This window comes from Tachysurus fulvidraco, chromosome 19, assembly GCF_022655615.1.
Source record: "Tachysurus fulvidraco isolate hzauxx_2018 chromosome 19, HZAU_PFXX_2.0, whole genome shotgun sequence".
NCBI classification, from domain to species: domain Eukaryota; kingdom Metazoa; phylum Chordata; class Actinopteri; order Siluriformes; family Bagridae; genus Tachysurus; species Tachysurus fulvidraco.
The window spans coordinates 13,033,711-13,051,240 of record NC_062536.1 but is presented as its reverse complement, the minus strand read 5'-3'; the positions used below and the strand labels follow the sequence as shown (position 1 = coordinate 13,051,240).

The window sequence follows — 17,530 nt, the reverse complement described above, 5'->3', positions numbered from 1 at the left end:
ACTCCTATAAATCTTTAATGAAATCCTTGTGAAGACTTTCACAGTCTAAGCAAAGCTGTTGTGAACATATATAGATTTAGGTCTGCATTTGACAGACGCCGTTATCCAGAGCAACTAACTTCTTGTTTTTTTATACAACTGAGCAATTAAGGATTAAGAGCTTGCTCTGGGGCCCAGCAGTGGCAGCTTGGGTGACCTTGTATTCAAGCTCACAGCCTTCCAAGCAGTTGTCAAACCCCTTAACCACTTGTCTACCACATCCCACAGGTCTGGTCTGCATGACCAGTAGTGGCTCCAGAATTGTAGGTACATGTTTATGTGGTGAACATCCTGGAGATCTTAAGAGTTCCCAGACTGTGTTTTGTAATGGTAGTACTGCTGTTATGTGTCCTTATGTTTGGGCTAACCCATCCATGGTACTTCCTAATGCCAACTTAACACAGTCACACTATAGTGGCACAGTAAAAATTAATTAAAGAGGAACCATCTGAGAGATACCTGTGCTGTCAGAACAGTATTCCCCTAGAAGGATTTCCAGGTTGTAACAATTTCAAAGTTTAACGGCGATAATAAGCAGACTAGCGGCACTGGTTTAAAAGACACCACATATTTTGTGACATCCATAAAATGTCTTTCATGATCATTGCCGCCCTGTAAACGACAATTGTTTGCTTTTTGGGGAAAGACGACATGATGTTGAAAATTGGCTTGAGAGACTCCAGCTGCCCAACCCTCAAAATCTATACCCTCAGCCAAAGGCCTTTCTCTACACCATCGTCCCCCAGTCTAAACATACCTGACTTGTAAATATTCTTTATTGCATTCGTAACCTAAACACTCTCAGCGCCGGACCCGTTGGACGACTTTTCCCACACTCACGGAGTAAGGGTGGCCACTCTGTTCTCTAAACAGCAGTAGAGCAGAGAGGGTGGTGAGCAAAGCTTACGTCACCTTGCAGAGCTCTGGAGCACTCCCAGCCACCCACCAAGACTACCACCATCCTGTGATATATATAAAATCTCAGGGTACCTGGGCCTTCTCTGCAATACTATGTTGAGGTGACATTCTCCTGACACTTTGATAGTGGACCAAAATATAAGCTGAAAAGGTCTTTGACCTGTAAGCCTGAAAACTATTCTTTGCAATATAACCAAAGAATTAAAAGGAGTGAACATGAACATTGATGTTGACCATGAATAATAGAAAAAGGTAACAACGTTTTTTGGTTGAGCTGTTTTTATTTGCCTCTTTCTAATTTTCTTAAATAAGAAAAATGCCTCATGCAGGACCTCATGCAGGTTCTGTTCATTTTGACTGGTGTGCTATCAGTTCCACGAGTAACGTCATGTTGGTCTCTTCAGCACTTCTGTGACACATTTAAACAGCACCCGAACAAACATTGACCTTCCATTCAAGAAACTAAAAGCTCTCTGCCGAAGAGCTTCAAAGGGAAGTGAAACAACAGATAAATATTGATATAGTTCAACCCTCTGATAGGCTTGGAGTTGGGCCATATACTGCTCAATGTGAAATTCTGAACTCAGGTAACATATATTATCAGTTATAAATGCAAACAAGGTCAGTGTGGGAAAAGTCTGGCTAATAAAAGTGGTCATTTTAAATTGACGTTAGATTATTGTTATAAATTTCTACTTATGTGGAAAATTGTAAATGGGTTCAAACTGTTCTAGGCTATCTAGATTAAAGTTTATTTCCTTTCATTATTATGATCAAGCTGAAAGATTATACATTTAAATACCCCAATTATTTGCATGTTTGTTCTTTTTCCCCTCCAGAGTTAAAGCCTTCCACATTGTACTGAACTGTTTTGGTTAGAAATAAATTATAAAACAAAGTCATTCCTATGCACTCGCACATTTATACCTGATGTTTTATAGGTACGTGCCTTTACATGTTCAGATGAATTCACAAACACAAGGTATGCCAAATAGGATTCAGTAATAGTTTAATCACAATTGTCAACACTGTCTGTGAATGAAAACCCCCCAAAAATAGTCAAGGCATGAAGTAAAAGAGGCACCACAAGCAGGAAGACAAAAACCCACCCTTAAAAGTCAGGCTACATTTGTGTTCAGACTAAACATTTGTCATATGTTCCATTTTATTTGAAAGAATGCTTTGTTCTCTACTTGGTGTTTATTTTACCGCTCACAGGAGCACTTTGCATAGCATTTTCCTTAAACCCACGACCTCCTGATATCAAATATCACTTCAAAAACAACACATCGCTCTCTGAAAGTACATTTTATATATATATATATATAGTTCATTTCCAAACAACAATGTTCCACTATATTTTTGAGAAGACAAATCTCACAGTTCATAGTCTTGCTCTATCAAATCCACTGGTAGATTGTGAAAAGCAGTAGCATACAGCAGACTTCCAGGAGAGACATTTCAGATAACATGCATCTCTATTATAGGGGAACTTTTATGGGTGACTGACTAGTAGAGCATATCAGTCAAGGCCATTGAAATTACGCTGTTTAAAGACTGCTACTGAAAAGCTTTCTGGTTGGTGGAGGACATACCAGGCTTATTGCTAGGCTTCACCTGTAATGCATCAGGCTTGACCTGAATCTGGTCATCCGGGAGTGAACTCTAAAGATAAACATAATTGTTCTTATACTTCACTGGTCTAGTGAATTTCCCCTCAAAGCTCACTTTTACTAGAAGATGGTGATTGGCCTGTGGCACCACTTGGTTCTGCCTCTTCAGAAGCAGCGTTTTTTGGCTGAAAGTTGAGCGAGGCGGAGTTTATGCAGTAGCGTTTCCCAGTAGGCCGAGGGCCATCGTCAAAGAGGTGTCCAAGGTGAGCACCACACTGAAAATACACAAAGGTTAAGTTCACTTGTATAGACTTTGATCACGTTAGCATTCGATTCTATCTATCTACTGATCCATCCATTACATTCCTGTTGTAAATCATGTGTATTTTGTTTGCTGGATCATAAGTAATGTACCTGACTGCAGCTAGCCTCCACTCTGTGCATGCCATAAGAGAAGTCATCAGTCAGTGATATTGAATCCTCTTTGATCAGATCAAAAAATGATGGCCATCCTGATAAAAATAAAAAAAAAAAGTAAAGAAAATGGAAGGATGTTGTGGTAAGCACTGTAAATCTGAAACTCTGGTGCGTGTGTATATATTTATCCTTGTTTTCATTCTAACCTGGAAGCACTGATAGAATGGAATCCCCCTACTACATCTTGGCTTTTCCCTCTCTGTCTTAACACTTGGAGTGTCTTTTTATCTAACCTTGCCAAACCGCCGCAAAGCATTTATTTTTGTAACTCACTCCAGACTAGATGTTTGGCATACCCCCCTCTCCATTTTTCTTTTTATTACTTGGTGAGATCTTTGCTTGCCTTGTAATTAAAGGACAGAATGAAGCAGCGGCCTTTATTAAACATAAAGCATGCATCAGCATGCTCGGAGTGTCAGGATTTTCATATTACAGAGAATAAGAAGCATAGATTGTCCTGTAGCTTTTTACATTTACCTTGACAGGAGATGACTCATGCACATGACACAAATACAAATGTAATGTAAACGTCTAAGAAAAATGGCGCATGAATATGGTGAAAGCTTCTACACACTAAACGCTGATACAAGAGGTTAAAGTCTTGGGAAAAAAAACTTGGAAGTCAAAATGAAGTCACAGAAAATATCTGCCAAATTCTTGGTGCGGCAGGCTATCTCTGTACAGCATGGCTTTAATGTGGAGAATTTCAGCTCTCTAAAAGAGGAGCAAATGGAAAGAACAGCCACGCAGGCTCATGGGTGGTCCTCCTTATGGCTTCCTGGGTAGCTGGAGAGTCTGGAGGAGAGGAAGTTGTGGAGCTCTTACTCTCATGTTGCTTCAGCAAACATATTTGTACATGTCGTTTTCACCAGCAAAATTTCTACATTAATATGAACAGAAAGAGCATTAAATGATCTTGCTCCAGGTAAATTTGCTTCATATCTATGACTCTTGCAAGTTCTCAAGTCACTCAGAACAGTTTGAAACAATATGAGTCTGAATTAGTCATTCACAACAGCCGATGATTCAGAGTATATGAAGTAAAAGTTGGCAGGCAAAGCGCATGTAAAAATGAAAAATATCTGACACAGCAAGCCCTGGTCACACTATCCTTAAGTTCGACTTGATTCAAAACAGATTAAAACATATTTATAAAACAAAAGATGGTATAGGGAAGCAGGAGAAGAGATCTGTGTTGAAAAGAAACCTCCCTCAAGTTTCCACCTCCCCAGCTTTATCCTGTTGTTCACCCCAAGTTCAATAACCAACAGCATGTTCCTTTTTAATTGCTAAGCGGTACCATGCACTGGTAATTCTAGAGGCTTTTTCCTTTCAGCCAGCTAGACATGGGGCCCTGACTGTTGAGACCATATGCTGAACATCAACAGGGGCTTATCCCAGGGATCCCATGGAGCGTGAGCACTCATTGACACAAAGCTGCTCCAGGTTGCACAGTCGCATCTTTAGCAGAAGTAGCATTATTGATGTGATCATGACAGAGTCTAGGCTCATAGGAGACGACTCATCGTTGCGATGATATCTGTTTTTAAGGCACCAGGCAGTTCCTCACCCCCTCCCTGCTCTGCTGCTCCCCCATCCCAGACCCAGCACGCTTCAGCCACCCTCTTTCCCTTTCCTCCTCCTTAGCTAGGGAGGCAGTGCTTGGCCACAACTACAAAGCCACAAAATTCCACTCAGACACAGGAAGCTCTCGGGGGAATATAGAAATCCTATGAGTCAGAGCAGGAGAATCCCAGTAGATCGTTTCTGCATTGAACTAATGGAGTTTTATCAGAGGACTAAGCACAGCAGTGAATGGAGCAGTGTAGCTGTGCTCTAACAAAACAGGAAATTGAGTCTATATGAGGCTGGCCTGCGACATAGTCTGCACACAACGCAGGAGGTTTGGCTCTGGTCTCTGTAGCAAAGACAGAAATCACTCGGTGCAAGGAAAAATCCTATTTTTCACTGTGGGCCCACATGTTTCCTATTACAGGTTGTTTTCTGTGGGGAATTCATGCATGGTTGTAGGTTGAACAGAGACGGAATAAAAATAGCGTACATAACACCACAAGAGAAAATGTTTTGGATTGCAGAGCTGTGAGACATTAACAAACTGTTCCCAGAATAGTATTCGTATTGTGTCATGCTCTGCCACAAAAAAATCTAAACGAATTTGAAATAATACTTTTTACTGAGCCTATGCCTGTGACCTTTAACACACTGCAGAGGGCTAACTAAGCTTAAAACTACTTAAATGCAAAGAATTGGTATAAAGCTTTAAATCATAGTTCCTGTAAATGAGACATATACCGCATATCCAGTCTGATTTAACAAACAAACAAACAAACAAACAAACAAATAAATAAATCCTGCTCAGTTATGCACTAATTGCAATTGAAATGGAATAGCATTGTTTAATGTGAACAAACTAAGTGCTGGGAATTTCCAAAGGATTACAAATGACAGCAACCTTCAAGTTTACTGGCAATACATTAATCTCAGAGACACAGATAGTGTTCATTAAAATAACTGGCTGGATATTTTTTGAGCTTATTAAAGTCAGTATGTTAGCCTACTTCATGCAAGTAGATTAATAAGAATGTGAACCTTTGTAGCCCGCAATTACTGCCTTATTAGACAGCAGACTGAATACACATTCGGCCTTGCAATCAACCATAAAGAGGGCAAAAAGGTTAACCTCTCCCTTCAGAGGAGTATGAGCAACACAGAGAGAAATAGAGAGAGGGGTCAAAGGCAGAAAGTTTTGCATAGATATGAACACGTATTTCATTTTTAAAGTGTAGCACTTCTATATGACTAAAAAATGCAATTAAAAGGAAGATTTTTAATTTCAGAATTATGATATAAAACAATTATACAGGATGTTGATGAATAATTTATAAACTGGATGCTAAGAGATTTATACATTAGATATGCACATCCTTAATATGCAGCTTGTTGTTCTGGTTAGAGGGATTTGTAGAAACATACCTGAGCCAGAATCAAATTTCTTATCTGACCTGCAACAAAAGAAGTAAAAAATATAGATATACATGTATTAGAGCTTGAAATTTTGAACTCGACAGAGCTGAATTGTCTAACAACAGGTTCTGAGAAAGAAAGGATTACACCTGATGGGGGACTATTTTTCTCTAACGTCAAGTCATGGTCCAATACTGAGCTCAACCTTCCATTACAAAGCCAACTCTTTCCCGAGTGTTTCATTTTCTCCGATTCCTTTTTCCCCCTCCACAAAAAAAAAAGAAGAAGAAAAGAAACAGAAATCCTGAACTTGGGAAATATCTAGTGAGCAATAAGTAGCCAATTTGTGCTCTCTGAGCGCAGAGTTTGGAGAATGGGAGGGAGGTACGAAGGGTTTGTCTGCCTCCTTTGAGAACATTGTTCCTAAGATATGGGCTAATGCAAGCCATAAATTCAGCACCCTTTGAAGCTCTCCACCGAGCTGTGGGAAAAAGGTGACCTGGTAATGGCTCCTGGGCTGCCTTCAGACACCCTGTCAGGTAGAGTTAACCTCGTACTGCAGCTGAGCCATGTGTGTGGAAGCCCAAACCCAACTATCAAACAGGACCAGAGATAGACAGGATTCCAAACACAAAAACAGAAAACAGCTGACAGCACTCTATTTCTAATATATTGTTATCATGTTTATTAAGCTTTAATCTAGCTTTAATAATATTACAGAAGTGAGATGGTGTGACCTGAACAGGAGGTGAATAATGAGAATGAGTAACAATCATTTAAAAGGATTCTGAAAAACTTACGTAAACAGAGGGGTGCCGCAGACAACACACATGTATGTTCCTTCATCTTTGTGGTCCGTGTAGTCTCCCCTGAAGGCACTAAAGTGTACAAAGGGAAATTTAATTATTTACATGTTCTCATGCAGACTTACTCACTAATATATGATGTTCTGCACTTGCTAAATCGATTTTTACTTCGATTTACTTCGATCGATTTAAAAGCCTTTACGATAAAAATCAAACCAAACATTTGTGGGTTGTTAAATTGCATTTTGTTATTCTTGCTCAACACATCTGGTTAAAAGGATCATGAGATTCAACATGACTTAGAAACAGTTTAATCTTCACCACTATGCTGAATCTGCTTGTACATGGCTGGTTTAGATCAGGCTGCAGTGAGGGCGACATGCGGAGAGAGGGAATATCTAAAAGGGGAGCAGCTTGGTTTTGTAACCTCTGATCGTCTGCAAGCCGCAGGCCTCAGAAAACTCAACACCCTCACCCACACGCAGACTCAGGGCCCGGGGCATTTTTCACATTCCTCCTGCCAATGGGCCGATAAATACTTTCCCCACGTGTGCTTTGCTGTGGCCGAACCCAACCAGGGAAAGGGAAAAAAGTTCCGCCTTATTCTCTGCAAACATGACATGGTTTGCAGGCTGGCATCGTCAATGCATTTGGCAGTGCTCTCGTCTCCTTAACCCAGACAGGCCAAACAGAGACAGCAACAAGTTCAGAAGAGTCAGGAGGCAACTATGCATCCAGCACAACAGAAAGCTCATGTGACCAATCTCTGACACATTTTACAGCCATAAATCACTAGGGCGGATGTTTTGAATATTTGTGGAGCTCCCTAAAACCAAGAGGGGGGAAAAAACATCCAAAAAGGTTCAAATAAAGAGTAGAAATCATACTAAAAACATCAGGGGAAAGAGAGCTTTTAATATTTCTACTCTTTTGGGCTGCTTGGTATATTTAAGTAATCTGAAGCAGCAATTTATCAAACAAATCTTACTTTTTTATATTCTTTAAAAAAATTCTAAGCCCTTTCAAGATCTTTCCACCATGATTTATTTTTTTTTTTTAACTTTGAAACACACTAGGTTCCATTTTTAATTGCAGTTAACTTGAGCATTAGGGTGTGTTAGTGCAGTTTAAAAAAAGAAATACAAATTAATCTAAAGGCATGTGACTGTGTGCATATACAGAAGCTACGCACATTGTTTTCATAATTGTAACTTTCGTACATCAGGATGATTATAAAAATTATCCACTAGATGGCACATCAGAGAGAAAACATTTTAGTCTTTTCATGTTTCTTTTCAAAGCCATTTGCTGTTGATTGTCGCCATGAACCTCGTGTCAAGCCATAGATATCTGTACACTAGACGTCACCTTGGGTTCCTAAAAATGTGTCAAAACCGCCGCCATCTTTGTACGGTGCTCCTTTACCTTAATGCATGGACGATACCGGACTTCTGTGCTGCATTTGGTTGTTCAAACGAAAGAAATATAAAAACCAGACAGAAGGGATTACATTACACAAGTGAGAATGTGTTTTATGGTATTGAATGGTAGGAAATTATATTTCTGGTTACGTTGGTAAGTTTTAGTGCTTGGTTAACGACCGCAGCTAATCCATGTTAGTTACCCTTTAGTTTTTGACAGTTCTACTTTTTTGCTTAAAAGGTGAAAAGACCCAACTTTATGCATGTTCTGTAAGATTCCCTTATCTGTCTAACATATTTTATTAGATTGTCTTGGACTTAACACAAGCAGAATGCTCTTTTATCAAGTTACTTCACTTAAGGACATATCTAATGACATTATGTCTGAAAAGGGTTTGGATTTTTTTTTTTATCGTATGTTAATTAAAATAAAAAATTGTATAATATGACTTGCTGTTTATATTTGCTTTGTTTTTAGTGCATTTATATGATATTTGTGTTTTTGTAATAGAATTTTGCCATGAAAAAAGCTTTGATTGCTGACATGGTATTAAATAAACTAATCTGAATCTGTTTGTAGATTCCCAAGTGATAGAGACGTCAGTCATGGTCAAGTTGCAGGGACACTAAACACTTTTTTTTAATGATTAACTCATCTGACAGTCCTGGAAGGATGTCACCAGTTAGCTTGGCAGTTCAGCCTCAAAGTCAATCTTTGTTTTTTGGGGGTTTTTTTGGTTTATGTGACTTTATTACATACTTATTTAATGTGGCAAAGGTATTATGGGAAAGGAATAAATATAAGATTGAATGGTCTAACTTTCACATTATGTTCCTCTTGAATATATACACACACACACACACACCAACCATGATAGCAGTGTTACATGCAGTATGCTACAAGGTAAGTAGTGATTGTTCATTTGAAGTTTACTCAAGTGGAAGAATGTAAGTAATAAACTTACACCTACTAGGACTATGCATTTTAATGTGAAAAAGTAGTCTTAATATCAAAACCTTAAATTTTCTCTGGATAAATACATGTCTGACTGTTGGAATGAACCAAAAAAAAAAAAAATAGAAATCGCATTCATGACGATTTATGGTGATTTTATTACTTTGCCTACATTGACACTAATGCATTAAGAGGAGGGGGTCCCCCATACCAAGATGGTGGATCAATTGACGCATTCGTTCCAATGTACTGCCCTATACAAGGCGACATCTAGTGTATATATCTATGGTGTCAAGCAAGCAGCAAATGCCCTTATATTGAAAAAACCTTTACATTTTTTAATTTGTTAACCAAAATGATGATATTGGTCAGTGTTAATAATCAAAACCTGTTTAAAATGAACATAATAGAATAAAATAGAAATATAATGTTCAATCACACCAGTTATGCTTGTATTGCACTGAATGTTGATTTGAGAGTTTACCTTCTTACAAAGAAATGAATGATCTAGAATTTTTATGCTAGATTTATTTTAACAGAGAGACAGAATATCAACAAAAAATCTAAAAAAAAAAAAAAAAAACATTAAAGAAGGGTTATATATTACTTTGTATTTGATCCCCTACCAACCGGCAAGAATTCTGACCCCCACAGGCCGGTTACGTACACAAATTACTCCGTTCCCTTTAGGAAAGTTCTCCTAATCTCGACTCGTTGTGTATAAAAGACCCCTATCACAGAATTATCTCTTCTATTCAAACCTCTCCACTACCGTGGGCAATACCAAAAAGCTGTTAAAGGATGTCAGGAACAAGATTATAGACCTGTAAAAGGCTGGAATAGGCTTCAAGACCATCAGCATTTAAGCTTATTTAAGCTTGTTGTGCATGAGGTGTGGAATCATTTGAAAATGGAAGAAATACACAATAACAGTCCATCACCCTCGCTCTGGAGCTCCATGCAAGATCTTACCTCATGGGGTTAGGATGATTCTGAGAAAGGTGAGGGACAATTTGTAACACATTTTGCAATAATGGATTGAGATCCTGCAGTGCCCACCAGATCCCCTTGCTTAAGAAGACACATTTACAGGCCTGTCTGCCAATGAACACCTGAATGATTCAGAGAAGGCTTGGGAAACGTGATGTGGTCAGATGAGACCAAATTTGAGCTATTTGGAATCAACTTGAATGGCCATTTTTGGAGGTAGAGAAATGCTGAATATGATGCCAGCAACACCATACCCACTGTCAAACATGGATTTGGAAACATTCTGCTTTGGGGCTGTTTCTCTGCGAAGGGTACAGGAAGACTTCACCTCATTCAGGAACCTAGCAAAGCAATGTACCTTAGAAACTTGGATGAGAACCTTTTGACCTCAGCCAGAAAACTGAATGACCCAGAAAATACAGCCAAGGCAACAAATGAGTGGCTCAAGAAGAAGCACATTAAGATCCTGGAGTGGCCTAGCCAGTCTCCGGACCTTAGTTACATAGAAATTCTGTGAAAGGAGCTGAAACTTTCAGCCTTAAAAGCCTTCATGATTTGCAGAGTATCTTCAAAGAGGAGTGGAGCAAAACCCATCCTGAGATGTGTGCATACCTGTTCAAGAAATACAAGAAATGTCGAACCACTGTGCTTGCCAACAAGGGTTTTAAGTCATGTTTTGCTTGAGGATCAAATACTTATTACACTCAGTCAAATAAAAATTAATTTATAAACTTTTTTAATGTTTTTTCTGTTTTTTTGTTGACATTCTGTCTCTCTCTTTTAAAATAAACCTACCATTATGGAACGTTCATTTCATTGTAGGGGATTAAACTTATACATATAAATTTTAAGTTAAAAAGAAGGATAACCCTGGACTTTGCAACCATAGTGTCTTTTTGCCCCCAAAGATATTGCACCAGCACAAATCATACAAAATTATAGGAATAAGAACAAGAATAATACACGATTCTATAATACACTACAAGGTTCAAAATAAAAGGAAATAGTATCAATGACAAAACTCTGTTCTATCATATTTATTGTCTCACCTCTCTGTGCCTTTTTCCTGAGTAACATGGTACTGCATAGGTGTCAAGCGCTTCTTCAGCTCTTCCTGAGAGAAGATTTTGGGCCAGGTCGTCTTGGTGCGGCATGTCCCTAGAATAGTATGGGTAGGATGCAAGTCAGTGTCCTCAGGTATACCACGTTCCAACACTTTAAAACACACTACTGTAATTTGCACCACAAAAAAAATATGCAAACCATATGAAGCCATCATACAAGGGTTTTAAAGTAGATCTGTTTCTGCATAATTCCAAGCATGAGTCAGTGTCCACTGTACTAAGTGTGTGGGTCACAATTTATGCACACACTCATACATTTGTACACAGAAGCATGCACTAAGTCATGCTTGAGAGTTGTAAAGTGCATTAATCAGGCTCACATGCTCCATTTAGGAAATCTGGGTCTTTGCTGAGCAATTTGAATTATTAATATACAAGTGTATATATGAAACGATTAAGATGATCATCTAATTGAATCAATGTATTGTTGACTCTTGCCTGGAATACACTATAGCGAGTGACAGTAGGTCTGTGCAAAATTATGTGCTACAGCCAGAGAATTACACTGTTTTTATTTGCAAAAATACTTTTACCTTGGTTAAACATCCATGTCAATATTTCTGAGCAAGGGAAAATAAGAACTACTACAGACATTTGGTCAAACAGAGCTATTTAGCAACAATGGTGACATCTAGAGGGCAAATCAAAGACTAACTGAATACTTGCATGTTCGTAAATAAATAAATAATGGACTTTACATATAAAACCACATTTAAATGGTGTATTTGCATATCAAAGACATTGGTGGAATGCAGTGAAATACAACATATTTAACAATTAATTTGAAATGTAATTAATAAGGCCTCCCGCGCCTTCCTGAATAAGACTACTTCCATTGTGCATTTAAAGCCTACGGTGGTTTAACGCCGCCGTGTTATTTTCAGTTCTAATGCTTTCGTGAAGGCCATGTGTTGGGAGACTGGCGCGCCTGTCACTTATGCTATGTGGGGAATTCCATCCCACAAGATTGAAACCATGTGAAAGGAGGAAATAATAGGGTCTTTAAAGGGTCCCATTGGTGAATGGGCACCATTGTTCAGACGCTCTCTGTCCAGTGGGTGCAAAAGTTACTTCTGACAAATCCTGGGAGAAGACAAGAGACAAGACGAGAGAAGAGTAGACAAGACAAGACAAGAGACGAGACAAGACGAGAGAAGAGAGGACAAGACAAGAGACAGGAGAAGACAAGAGAAAAGAAGAGAAGACGAGAGAAGACAAGACAAATAAGATACGAGAGACAAGACGAGACGAGACGAGAACACGACCTTTCCTTACAGGGCTTCCCCAGAGGACTTCTGGATCCTATTAGACAGATACTCATATACTCATACAAAAAGGGAAAGTGACAGAGAGACAGAGAGTGAAAGAGAAACAAAAAGAGAACGAGAGAAAGAGAGAGACTGAGAGGAGCAGTAAGAAAAGAGAAGAAAAGAGAAGAAAAGAAAAAACTAATTAAGAAATAAATTAAAGAATACATATAAATAACCTGTAAAAATTGCTCAATGACCTTAGATTCAAACTCTCCATCAGATTTTAATGTATCGCAAATGCATTTTCTGTCCTATGTGTCCCATCCTACCATGCCAGGATCTATTAATACAGACATGTCCCAGTACACAACCTAATTTGGTACAACGAAATTCATGAAAACAAATAAAGAAATAAAAACATTTGAAGCTCAGTTGTGCATGCAAGCTTAAAGGAAGTTAAGAAAAATGTTAGATGTTAATCCATGAACAATTGAATAATCTAATCTAAAAAAAGAGAATGATGAAATCTGGCAGCAAGGGGTTGTCAAATACAGAAAAACCCTTTCCTTTCTTTTTTTTTTGTTTTGTTTAACTGTAGTCATTTTGACAGTGCTGTGTTTCCAATTTGCAGGTGTACATTACTCAATGATATTAGACCTACTAACTGATGACAAAAAATTTTTTTCTGAATACCAGAATCCTCAAGGTGGTTTTCCTGTAAGTGACATCATCACGTGCCCCTTATTCTCGCAAACACTCAAGTGAGCACACAGAGGAAAGCGTGTGTTAGACCTTGCAGAGGCAGAGCACGCTACACACATTACACACACTGCAAACACACACAGCTTCCTGTGGACCTGAGGGAAGCCCGCAGGCCTTGAGTTTAACAGGTTGGTTTTTGGTCACCAAATGCAGAAGATTGAACCCAGACATGGATGCTGCTACCACGGTGGACGCTGCTGAAGGATGGACAGCAGGATCAGGCTAGAAAACAAAACAAAAGCAGGGTACGGGAGGACAGAAGAATAAAACACAAGTCAGCAGTGTCAGTCACAGAGTCAGACACATACAGCAGAAAGGGCAACCATAGGATTGTCTCAACCTCAGAAGTTTCTTATATCGTGGCCCATAGAGAAACGACTTTGTCTCTACAGTTCCGTGGACCAATTTCCAGTAGGAAAGAAACCCTTGAGCAATGTAAGGGTTGAAGCAAGATATGGTGACTGGAAAAAGGGTTCATTGAATCCAGTCTTTAAAAAAAGTGTATAAAATATTAGTAAATGAGATAATCATGAGTGTTTACTGACACGCTATAAATGAATGTCTGTGGTTGGTGATCTGTCCTGTCAGTCAATTTGCCACATACAGACTTGATGATTACGTGAGAGCGCTGGCTGGTGAGACTAATCCTACAATGACCAAAATCTTTGAAGGAGGAAAAAAAGCCTTTGACAAGGAAAAATTATGAGAAAAAGCGAATAAGTATTGTGTCTGTCTTGCAGTCTAGAAAATATGGTATACAATGCTGTAATGATTTAGACAGAAAACAGAAATAATATAAGAAAAGTAAAGCAAAAGCCAGGAGTTAATTAAAAAAAAAAGTGAAAGAGAGCTTCGGAAATAAAATACATGATGACCAAGACCTTATGTGTAAACACAATTTCAAATACACATCACAACAACTTTTTCCTATTTTACATGTGTGAGTACACTTATAGATTTAATAGACCAGAAATAAAAAACAATAGAGGTTATGTGCAGAACAAAGTACTCAGGAAGAGCATGTTTGGGAAGATGTCTGATTAGCTCTGCAAAATTCCTGGCCATTGTCAAATCAGTTGCTCCTCTGGCTGTAGCACATGATAAACCCCTCAGTGAACACTGGAGGACAGGAAGTGAACTAGCCTAAACACAGAGACAGTGTCTAATAACATTGACAATGTTAGAGGTTAAGATTCTACCCATTTTATTTGCTTTGAGGAAAACAAACACTCAATAGCCAAATAGTGGCCTAAAATTACACACTGTGTTGTATGTGATGGCTCATTAGGAAAGGAGCTGCTTGGTCTTAGAACAACACAAATCAAAAAAAGGAAATGTGACCAGTGTTTTTGCAGCTACAGCTCTGAGGACACGGATCCTCACATTAGAATCGCCCACAACTGCTCACAGAAAGAGACATCTTAAGTTACAGTACCTAGTAAAATTGGTGAAGTGACATTTAGGAGTCGGCCAATGTTCATAGTGGGCCTCAAGTACTGGAGTGTGGCTACCGGGGTCAGCATGCGGAGAATATGGCGCGCCATTGCGCCTACAGAGTAGTGAATTCAAGAGGAAGAAGAGTGGGCCAGGGTCATTCAGCTCAGATGGGCAAAACTACAGAATCAAACAAGTGCAATGTTATAACGCTACAATGTTCTTTTGTAATGCAAATGAACATGGCTCATTACACAAGTGCAAAATGTACTGTAAGCTTATTACCTAGGAATGAAACTATCTGAAATTCAGAGGCAGAAAATATGTAAGGATAGAATCTATGTGAATGGAGGTCCATCTAGTGGCCATATGGGTGACACTGTGAGACAGAACAGCTCTATTGGGCTAATGACCTTTGAATAATCCACCTAATGACTGTGAATGTGCAACATTTCGAATAACAAAGTCAACTTGTTATATTAGAGACCCATTAACCTATAGGTAGTACGTTAAAAACCTGAGACATTTACTTTTATAAGGACATTTCTTCAACATTAAAAAGAAATATATATGTAACCTGAGCAATGAATTTACAAGTAATTTGACTGGTTAATAAATATGAAATAATAACTAGCTATATAAAAAAGACAGCCAGCTGAGCCATCAGGACCCATGTAAATGATTTATTTGAGTTTAACTGAGGCCACATTTAAAAATACACAGCCATAGCTTGTGTTATAATTAGCTGGGTATGTTCAGTTCTAAGCTTAACTTTGCGTGTATATAATTGTTCCTCATCCTTATACACATATGTTTTCCTTCACAGATGCTGAATCACTGGAGCTTAAAAAGTTAAAATAAGAAAGACATTCAAGAGTCAAAACAATGCCATATCCAATACACGATGGTCTTCATTTCCTCTGTAACGGTAGACTGAGTGACTGGGTGTCATTATGATCCAGACATGAGAATGCAAGAAATAATCATTAAAGCTACAGGAGCAGTGAACTGTTGCCAGGATTTTTTTTCTCCTCCTTTATATAACCATATAAGGCTGGATTGGCTGTAGGGACTGTAAGACAGACTGATATCATGTAAACACTGCAGCAAATGTTTGTTTCACTCAAGTGGATTTGCCTTTCTGCATTAAGAATGCAACCTGGTATCAAGTGACAGTATTCTTTCTGGTAGTTTTGGCTAACCATAATAGACTCCTAGACTGGAGGATCCAGCTTGGTCTGCCCAGCTACCAGCTGTCAAACTATTAGTGTCAGTCAGCTGTATGGTCTGGTCTTTATCAGCAATCAAGTCTGTGCTGATGCTATGACCCATTAGTTCCCCAGGAGATATTGGATGCACAATTATAAACTGTTGTAGAAAGGACATTATTTACATTTACACTATTTACTGTAGATTGTCACCCAAATGAGGATGAGGTTCCCTTCTTAGTCTGGTTCCTCTCAAGGTTTCGTCCTCATATCCTCTCAGGGAGTTTTTCCTTGCCGCCGTTGCCTCCAGCTTGCTCATCAGGGATAAGTATAGATATATATTTATCTTAATCTTTTTTAAGATAATTTTAAACTTTAATTTAATATATATAAAAATATTGTAAATATAAATATATTTAAATTTCATTATATATTATTGTCAGAGCTTTAAATTATATATTAAATTAATGTATATGTTCATTTATTTATTTTTATCCTTATTTCTTCTTCTTCATTTTCTTCTTATTATTATTATATTTATTTCCTTTTCTCTCTCTCCTGTTTCCATACGTCTGTAAAGCTTCTTTGAAACAATGGGAAATTGTTAAGAAATTGAATTAGACCATGTTCAACCAGGAGATTAGTATTTAAAAAGGTGGTTCTGACTACACTACACTAATACACTCTTATAGCACAAAAAAAAGAAACTTTAGTAAATACCAGTCGTAAGGGAATAAAAAAAGTTTCATTTTATCCAAATAATGAAGAAGCTAGAACATAACTTACTTACCAGCTGGGAAAGATGGACTTTTCAGCAGTCTTAGCACATGAATGTTTTGCATTACAAATGAACAACATGCATAATTAATTATGATGTTTAAAGAATATTATGTATATCCCCGTCGAACATGTTATCATAAACATTAACCAGTTCAACCCGGTCACAATCAGTTTAAAAACAGTTCTCAACAGCTGATATTTCACAAATATCTATTACTAGCTAGCTAGTTACTATAGCAACAGCACTTCAGACAGTACACGCAGTTAGCCAGTTAGCTAAGTTTGCTAATTAGCAAGCGACAGTTAGCCAGGAACAGTAATAAAAATAAATAATACATCAATATAAACCAATTGTCGTACCAAATGACGTCTGCTACGTAGACAGGAAGAGGGAAAAATGTTTTAACCTTTTAAAATATTAATAAATTCCCAGTGTTTCAAAGATATACTATAGCTAGCTAGCTAAAGTAAACACACCTTTGAGTGTTTAATAATAAAGAGTAAACAAACACAGAACTTACCAGCGAAATGAAAGCCAGCCCACACCAGGTACAGCGTTAGAAATAAACTTGTTGGTTTGAGGTGCACACGAAGCTGCATCTGTTTGACAGCAGAGCTAGTGCTGGACATGTTAGGTAATGACAAGTGCATTGTGGGAAATTCCTCAGGCGCTCGTGTCATTTCCAAATATGAGCAATAACGGTCATCAATTCGCGCGCACGCACCTCAGTATGGAACTGTTAAAAATGTCAATATAAAAATTATGAT

General features: G+C 38.2%; 1 protein-coding gene across 5 annotated transcripts; it reads right to left on the bottom strand.

Moving 5' to 3' along the window:
* Positions 1-1,949: 1,949 nt before the first annotated feature.
* msrb3 (methionine sulfoxide reductase B3) lies at positions 1,950-17,458 on the bottom strand. 5 transcript variants are annotated; one of them, XM_047804419.1, is made up of 8 exons: positions 17,284-17,417; positions 14,776-14,889; positions 13,436-13,562; positions 11,254-11,362; positions 6,833-6,910; positions 6,042-6,070; positions 2,985-3,082; positions 1,950-2,845 (listed from the first exon to the last, which is right to left on the bottom strand). In XM_047804419.1, exons 3-8 carry the CDS (start codon positions 13,509-13,511, stop codon positions 2,675-2,677), a joined length of 561 nt encoding a protein of 186 aa, XP_047660375.1. In that variant the 5' UTR covers positions 13,512-13,562; positions 14,776-14,889; positions 17,284-17,417; the 3' UTR covers positions 1,950-2,674. The 5 variants fall into 5 exon arrangements, with proteins under 5 accessions (XP_047660375.1, XP_027007303.1, XP_027007305.1 ...); XM_027151502.1 differs by lacking the exon at positions 13,436-13,562 and having other exon boundaries at positions 17,284-17,429; XM_027151504.2 differs by lacking the exon at positions 13,436-13,562 and having other exon boundaries at positions 14,776-14,954; positions 17,284-17,421.
* Between the last annotated feature and the right edge of the window lie 72 nt (positions 17,459-17,530).